General features: G+C 33.9%; 1 protein-coding gene and 1 long non-coding RNA gene across 3 annotated transcripts; both read left to right on the forward strand.

The window, feature by feature from the left end:
* Nucleotides 1-2267: 2267 nt before the first annotated feature.
* On the forward strand, nucleotides 2268-5281 carry LOC107023464. Of its 2 annotated transcripts, XR_003578923.1 has the most exons (4): nucleotides 2268-2387; nucleotides 3159-4115; nucleotides 4212-4603; nucleotides 4921-5281. It is a non-coding gene; the product is annotated as an uncharacterized LOC107023464 (long non-coding RNA). The 2 variants fall into 2 exon arrangements; XR_001457207.1 differs by having other exon boundaries at nucleotides 2280-4115.
* A 394-nt stretch (nucleotides 5282-5675) lies between these two features.
* LOC107022978 (stamen-specific protein FIL1-like) lies at nucleotides 5676-6226 on the forward strand. The gene has a single exon (XM_015223534.2). It carries the CDS (start codon nucleotides 5687-5689, stop codon nucleotides 5984-5986), a length of 300 nt encoding a protein of 99 aa, XP_015079020.1. The 5' UTR covers nucleotides 5676-5686; the 3' UTR covers nucleotides 5987-6226.
* Nucleotides 6227-9215: the final 2989 nt, after the last annotated feature.

Raw genomic sequence — 9215 nt, forward strand, 5'->3', positions numbered from 1 at the left:
GTCAAATCCTCTACCACCTAGGGAGCTCATATCCTGGGTGATAGAGTTGAAAAATAATAAAATAAAATAAAATAAAATAAAAGTTCAATTATAAACGGACAAGGTCCTAAAATACCCTTTAAGTATTGAAAATGGTAAAAAATTACCCGTCATCCACCTATTGGTTCCAAAATACCCTTATCATCCACCTATTGACTCCAAAATACCATTGTCATCCACCTTTGGGTTCAAAATTGACCACTTATTTAATTGTTTTAAAATTAAACTCTTTAAATATTTTTTAAAATACTTGGCGTTCAACTATTGGTTATAATTTAATTTATTAATATAATTTGTAAACCAACGCACTACTCACTCATTACTAACTAAACACCACCCAATTAATAATCTAATTATAATATCAAAATCGCCATAAACACTAAAACACGATGAAATTATAGATTCCTGAAAATGATATTCAGAATTATTCGAGTCCGAATCGAAGCCCCAATTAAATTTAGGCCGAGCCGCTTATTTAGGAGGAGACTTTCAATATGATTCTCTTTCAAGATTGAATTAGAAATTTATGATTAAAGGTAAAGAAGTAATACATCCCAAATTAATTCATGCACTTTTTTAAAATATAATTTTATAAATATTTATGATTTGTTTTAAAACCTTTAATATATTATTTTGAATAAAAGTTACCTATGAAGTAACATTACATAATTGAGACGTAAGAATAATTAAGATGAATATAGTCAGAATAATTAAGATGAATATAGTCAGACTTTTAAGTTTACCGGTAATTTTTATTTAGACACTTGAATATATGATAATTTACTACAATAGATATTTTTTCCTCAAATTTTTAAAAACACTCAATTGGCAGTAACTTTTCTGTTGTTGCATTAATAATGTGACGGGTTTATTAATTTGGAGGGGTTTAATTAGTAATGGGTGAATAGTGGATTGATTCATAAATTATACTAATAAGTTAAATTATAACAAATAGTTGAGCGTCACATATTTACAAAAATATTTAATAGTTTAAATATAAACCCGCAAAATAAGTGATCAATTTTGAACCAAAAGGTGGATGACAAGAGTATTTTGGACCCAATAGGTGGATGGAAAGGATATTTTGGAGCCAATAAGTGGATAGAGGGTAATTTAGGGGATATCAAATTAAATTTTCCAACGCCAAATGGATATATATATATATATATATATATATATATATTATTTGTTATTTTTTGTCATATAAATATAAGATTATATTTACTCCAATGTTTTTGACTAAGAAAATTGATTCCTTCGTGGCATCTTAAACACTCCTTTTGGTAACAAAGTAGGAACCACTTTAACACTCCTTTTTGGTAACAAAGTAGGAGCCACTCATAGTGCACTATTATGCCCTAGTATGTATATATATATATATATATATATATATATGTTATTTGTTATTTTTTGTCATAAAAATATAAGATTATATATACTCCAATGTTTTTGACTAAGAAAATTGATTCCTTCGTGGCATCTTAGACACTCCTTTTGGTAACAAAGTAGGAACCACTTTAACACTCCTTTTTGGTAACAAAGTAGGAGCCACTCATAGTGCACTCTTATGCCCTAGTATGTATATATATATATATATTATTTGTTATTTTTTGTCATATAAATATAAGATTATATTTACTCCAATGTTTTTGACTAAGAAAATTGATTCCTTCGTGGCATCTTAAACACTCCTTTTGGTAACAAAGTAGGAACCACTTTAACACTCCTTTTTGGTAACAAAGTAGGAGCCACTCATAGTGCACTCTTATGCCCTAGTATGTATATATATATATATATAATTTGTTATTTTTTGTCATATAAATATAAGATTATATTTACTCCAATGTTTTTGACTAAGAAAATTGATTCCTTCGTGGCATCTTAAACACTCCTTTTGGTAACAAAGTAGGAACCACTTTAACACTCCTTTTTGGTAACAAAGTAGGAGCCACTCATAGTGCACTCTTATGCCCTAGTATGTATATATATATATATATTATTTGTTATTTTTTGTCATATAAATATAAGATTATATTTACTCCAATGTTTTTGACTAAGAAAATTGATTCCTNATGTTTTTTATTAAGAAAATTGATTCCTTCGTGGCATCTTGAATACTCCTTTTGGTAACAAAGTAGGAACCACTTTAACACTCCTTTTTGGTAACAAAGTAGGAGCCACTCATAGTGCACTCTTATGCCCTAGTGTATATATATATATATATATCCGCCGCTAGTCACATCTATTATTACATCTCAAGTTACTTCATCAATTAGTCGATTTATGGTGTCTTCAGTCTGATTTTTGATTCCTCCGTTTGTTTGAGGCGTTGAATCACTGTAAGTAAGGTATTAATCTGGTAATTGATTTCTATTTCTTTTTTTGTTTTTTCTATTTCGCATGTTATATTTGCATTCATTAAATTAATTATTTTATGTGAATCTTTTTGTCAATTTTTAACATCGGTATTTTGTAGGAGGAAGGGTTGTATATACCTCTAATTTTTGAATTTAGAATACCCTCAAAGTTTGAGGGTTTATTATTCATGTTCCCAAGCTTCTTTTTTAATTTTTTTTAGTTTATGAGATTAATTTAAATTTAAAAGATGATGTCTTTTTGATGTGTAGAGAATTTTTGGTTCAGAATATAGCAATCGATAAAAGAAGGAAAATGTTGATTTTGTGATGAATCAACAATCTATATACCTAAGTTTTTTTTGTAGACTTTTGACTCTGTTGTAATTATAGATCCCACAAAGTTCTATTGTGCCTTATCCCATTAAATTATTTTGTTTATTTGAGCTTATCTTGTATCAATAATAATGACATTATATGCTGAAAGTTGTCCGTATATTTTTGAGGTGTCAATGGTAATGGAAATAGAGAGATTTAGTAGATTCAAAACCACTAGTTCTTGATTGAATGAGTTAATTAGATGATATAATTGTTATAATATAAGATCTGCATGATAAATTGTCAAAAAAGAAGGAAAAACGATGGGCCTAATTATAATCAAGTTCAAGAGCTTGTAGCCTAGGTATCATTCCAATCTTTTGTATTTTTTAAAATCTGTCTATATTAATTTCAATTTTGATAATTTGTTTGTCCCTTTGGTCGCAGTGCTTTCAAAGATAATCCACATCCCGACGAAAATGCAATAATGAATAAAACCACTGCTACCAAAGGGAGAGATATAAATGATAAAAATTGAAAGTAATACAACCAAATTTTAAAAAATACAAAATTTTGAAGAGATACTTACTCTTCAAGTTCTTGAACTTGGTAAGCATTGTATTTTCTTCTTATTGATGATTTATCAAGCCGAGGATTCATATCCAATTTTTAATTTTTCACTAATAAACTTGCTCTCATTTTAAACATTATTCGAACATTTTCTCACCCATGTCTTTGTAATTCTTCTTCGACAGTTAATTCTCAGGGTTAATTAATTGAGTTTTTTCCTACTCTTTTAATTTTTATACTACATCATTTTTAGCCTATTGTGAGGAACTATAACCGTTTCTAAGACTCAAACCCTCCTTATACGTTCATTCTCTCAAAACCCTCAAGTCTTCTCCAAGTTTCTCTCTCTCAAGGGAAATCAAAGAATCCTCAAGCTTCAAGTGTGACACCACAGAAATTTCTAAGCTAATGCTCAAACAATTATTCATTTGCGTGTAAGGTCGTATGAGGTGATTTTTAAATTGTTCTTAGGTGTTAATGTCAATTCTTTAGTATTGGAATTGATCTGAATATGAATTACGGTTACAAGAATATCCTAACACAAAGTCGAGTTGAAAGCTTCTAACCAATCGGATTTTGAAATAAAATTCTGCTTAAGTCAACTACAGTGGCTCTTGACTTACCAAATTGAAGTTTTTTGAGTCCTCGGTCAATTGGAGAAGACATTGGGAAAGAACTATATGTTGAACAAAATAAAATTGAGCAAGTAGCTAAGAGACTCTGCTGGAAAAAAGTTTGTTGAGAAGAATGATATCGCAATATGGCAGAAGCCGTTCAATCAATTTCGAAAGAGAAACAAAAACCCACCAATGTGTCAGATTCTGATTTAGCCTGGTTCGTGCTCCTTTTGATTTATCGTCACATATGGTATTATCCTATAATCCGAATTCTCTTAGGACTGATTACTTCATGTCGATTTGATATTTGCAGGTATACAAAGATTGAAACTTGCTTAACTCCTTTGCCAGAAGTTGCAGGTGAAGAAGAGGTTGCCGGTAGACAGTTGGAAAGTGGCCTAAACGATTAGTCACAATACCACCGAGGATAAGCAGGGGAACTGTAGATGGAGTCACAGAAGAAGTTTTCCAGAAGGATTCAGAGCTATGGAAAAGAAGTGTTTCTTATTACAAGTCAGTGAATAACCAGCTTGACTAGCCTGGGCGATACAGAAACATCTTAGATATGAATGCATTCCTAGGTGGCTTTGCAGTAAATTTTGTCAATGATCCTGTTTGGGTGATAAATATAGTTCCCGTTGAGGCTAAGGTCAATACACTTGGTGCCATTTATGAACGAGGACTAATCAGAACATACTAGAGCTGGTAATTACTATGCTACCTTCACATTTCCCCCCTAACTCCCCCAGTAAATGGCAGCATTATGATTTTAGGTCGACTATATCTATGTGCGCCAAAAACTAGTACTATTGACAGACTTAGATGTACATTTCAGCACATACGCTCAGTATTCAGAACTCATATGGTCTAAATTCTGGATATACCTACCTACCCCTAGTAGTTTTGCTTTTGTGATGAATATTAATTTTTTTTCAAGGTGCGAGGCTATGATCTCCAAGATGATGTTCTTTACCTTCTTGGATATGGAAGGCTCAAAAATACTTTTGTTGATTGTGTAACAGATGTGAAATGGAAGATATTATGATAGGATATTAAGGCCAGAGGGAAGTGTAATAATCCGAGACGACGTAGATATATTGATCAGAGTGAAAAGGATAGCGGATGGATTGATCATGAAGATGGTCCATTGGAGAGGGAGAAGCTTTTCTTTGCAGTAATGACATACTCGACAGCTCCAGCTACTCAACCATCTAAAACTACTTAAACCATCGTTGTTGTAATCTTTTTTTTTTTGTTCATCCTCGCTTTCTTGTATTCTTTCACTTGTTAAATTGTAGTAGTAGTAATATTACTTGCAAATTGTAAACTCTAGGTTTTAGTGATTCTTCTGCAATTCCAATGAAGTCATGAGTTCTGTGCTAACTTTATCTAATCCCAACAGATGCATGTTTCCTATTTTTAACTTCAAATCAAAATATCAAGTAACGTCTAACTGAGAAACACGTGTGTACCATTTTCATGATTTTGTACTAGTTAAGTTAATTCTTTTTACTTTTTGTATTATTTAGGTCAAAATTTATGGAAAATGTGTTCCTTGCATAATAACCATATTAGACCAATTGATACTATGTCATGGTCTAACTAAACATTGCAGGCCAAACTAAAAGACAATAAAGCTGAGTTGCACAAAACATTGAATTAGGTCCTTCATGCAGATGAGTTGATCTTCGTATGCTCCACATTTTTGCTTACCTTAGTACTATATATACAGAATCCTAATTAACAAGAACAAACAACTCAGCTGCATAAACTGAAAACAATCATATTATGGCAGATCTGAAATCCGTTCTTTCCCAAGTGCTTTTGAGTATCCTTATAACTATATTGCTGCAAAGGCAAGTAATTGAATCTCAGGGTCAGCCGCAGATGTGCTTGGCATCACTTGGGAACCTGAACGTCTGCTCCCCATTTGTGTTACCAGGAACATCTAATACGACTCCTACCACAGAGTGTTGTGCTGCCCTCCAATCACTGGATCATGAGTGCATCTGCAATACTGTTCGTGTTGCTGCCCGCCTTCCTTCTCACTGCAACCTTCCTCCCGTCTCTTGTACTCGTCATCACTAGTCATTTTAGCAAATTGAATATGTTCCAAAGAAGTGTTTGTTCAAGTAGTGGAGTGTTAGTTTCAACTTTCAAGAAATAATCATATGTTAGGAAAATTAGGATTTTTTGGTGGTGTGATTTTTCTGTTAGTATAGTCAAATTCCTGGCAACACATCGATGTTTTTGTTGATTTTTTCTGCTATTTCTCTCAGGACTGAGAGGTAGTACTTGATATGTGAGTTCAGAAAAAAAAAAAAGGAAGCCGAGAAACATTATATATTATATATTCTAATAATTAAGATGAAATAAATCTAACTGCGTAGTAGAAAGAACAAAAAAGTGCTAAAACGAATAATAAACTAGTGAGTGCTTTACATGCCAAACTGGGAAATGCCAAACGAATAATCCTATTGTAAGCCTGCAGATTCATGTACAAACAAGATTATTTGGTCAGGTCCATCATCATCCTATCGGAAATACCAAATTTGTTGACACCAATATATAGTAAATAGTACTTAGACTGACCCTTTAACCAGTAGAATCAGAGAAAGCAGTCCAAAGACATTTAGGTAGGTCTTATATTTGGAGTAGACAATGATCAACAACTGGAAGATTCTGATCATTTTCTGCCCGCCCTACATGAGGAGGCACAAGCAGAATAAATCCGAGGAGAAGTCCAGTCACATCTTGTTCTCTTTTTAATAAGAACAGAGTATTGTCTATTTTTTCCTCTTTTGAAACTATTCTTCAGCAGGAACTTTGACAACCTTTCATACCATGCTCTAGGAGCCTGTTTCAAGCCATACAGAGCCTTATTCAATCTGAGCACATGATCTGGTAGCTTAACATTTTCAAACCCAGGAGGTTGTTTGACAAATACCTCCTCTTTCAGATCTCCATTTAGAAATGCACTTTTGACATCCATTTGATACAGCTTGAACCCCATGAATGCAGCAAAAGCTATTAAAATTCTAATGGCCTCCATCCTGGCAACAGGTGCAAAAGTCTCATCATAGTCTATTCCTTCTTCTTGATTGTATCCTTGAACCACCAACCTGGATTTGTTTCTAGTGATCACTCCATTTTCATCAAGCTTGTTTCTGAAAACCCATCTGGTTCCTATTACTGTTCTGCCTGCAGGTCGAGGAACCAGGTACCATACCTTGCTTCTTTCAAACTGATGAAGTTCTTCTTGCATTGAGTTGATCCAATATACATCACTTAATGCCTCTTTCACATTCTTGGGCTCAATAGATGATATGAATGCTGAAAATGCAACTAGATTTCTTGTTTTTGATCTAGTGTGAATTCCAGATTTCAAAGGAGAGATAAGATTATCAAGAGGATGTGATGAACTATGTTTCCATCCTGGTCTTAAAGCAGACTGGTTGAGCTGATCAGCATGTTCTTCTTCATCAAGGGTGTCATCATTTTCTGGGGAGTTTGATGTACTCTGAATGGAATTCTGAATAGTATCAGGTACCTCATCACACTTTTCCACTTCATCAGCCTTTTCAGGTAGACTATGATTATGATTATCATAGTCATTTTTCAACTGTTGTTCTGCATCAACTTCACTTCTTTCAATTTTCTGTGAATTGAACAGTTTGATCACTTCATCTTCATCATTTGATCCATTGCTTTTCAAGTTTCCATCTTCATCAAATACAACATGAATGCTTTCTTCGATGCATTGAGTTCTTTTGTTGAATATTCTGTATGCTTTACTCGATGAAGAATATCCAACAAACACTCCTTCATCACTTCTAGGATCAAATTTTCCCCGATCATCCTTTCCATTGTTCAGCACAAAACATCTACACCCAAATGCCCTAAGATATTTCGGCATAGGCTTTCTGTTGTTGAGCAGCTCATAGGGGGTCTTATTCAAAACAGCTCTTATCAGACACCTGTTGGTAACATGACAAGCTGTGTTGACAGCTTCAGCCCAGAAACTTTGAGGAAGGTTTGACTCAATAATCATGGTTCTGGCAATGTTCACCAAGGTTCTATTTTTTCTTTCCACCACCCCATTTTGTTGAGGAGTTCTTGGAGCAGAAAAGTTATGACTAGTACTATTCTCCATGCAAAATTGATCCAGTTTTGAGTTCTCAAACTCAGTTCCATGATTAGATCTAATCCCACAAATTACTTGATTCAATTTAGTTTGAATCATTTTGAAGAACACCACCAATTCTTCAGGTGTTTCTGCCTTTGATCTTAGGAATCTTGTCCGTGTATATCTTGAGTAATAATCAACTATCACCAAAATGTATTTCTTGCCATTTCTGCTTTGAACCTTCAAAGGTCCACATAAGTCCATGTGCAACAACTCCAGTATTCTTAATGAGGTTACTTCCTTCTTTGGCTTAAAGGATGATCTGATTTGTTTTGCGTTGACACAAGCTTCACATATTTTATTTTCAGCAAACTTCAACTTTGGCAGACCTCGGACCAGGTCCTTAGAAATCAGTTTATTCAATAAAGATGAGCTCACATGCCCTAGCCTGCGATGCCAAAGATCAGCATTTTCATTTTGAGCATTAAGACATGTCAGATCATCTCCATGAGACGTTTCTAAGTTGGCCACATACATGTTTTTACTTCTGAAAGCAGTGAGAATCACTTTCTTTGTAGTTAGACTAACCACAGTGCACTTCTCAGAAGTAAACTTGACTTCATTTCCCTTGTCACAAATTTGAGAAACACTCAAAAGACTGTACTTCAACCCATCAACATGATACACATTGTCAATTGATTCTTCAAGAGACTTTCCCACTTTACCAACTCCCAAAATGTACCCCTTCTTTCCATCATCAAAAGAGACACCTCCTCCCTGAAGTGTCTTGAGGAGAGGAAATTTTTGATGTCACCAGTCATATGTTTAGAGCATCCACTGTCCATATACCAACATTGACTGCTGCTCCTCTCACTCACCTGCACCAAGAATCACTTGTTTAGCTTGGGAACCCATTTCAATTTGAGTTCCCAGAAGGCAGACAAAGGAGTGATCAGATTGTATCTAGTCCAATAGGGCAGTTTTTGAAACTTTCTAACAAAGGACATTGGAGCAGAGACAGATTTTTTCTTTGAAAATCTATCAGTTGAAACATGTTTTGGAGGACCAGGTCTCTCTTTTGATACTTTTTGCCTTTCAGGTATAATTGGAGAGTCTTTCATGAGAATTTCTCCAGCCAGCACACTCTCCCTTTAAGTGACCATTTTTACCACAGTGAAGACAAAGCAGATT

This window comes from Solanum pennellii, chromosome 6 (genome assembly GCF_001406875.1).
Source record: "Solanum pennellii chromosome 6, SPENNV200".
Taxonomy (NCBI): domain Eukaryota; kingdom Viridiplantae; phylum Streptophyta; class Magnoliopsida; order Solanales; family Solanaceae; genus Solanum; species Solanum pennellii.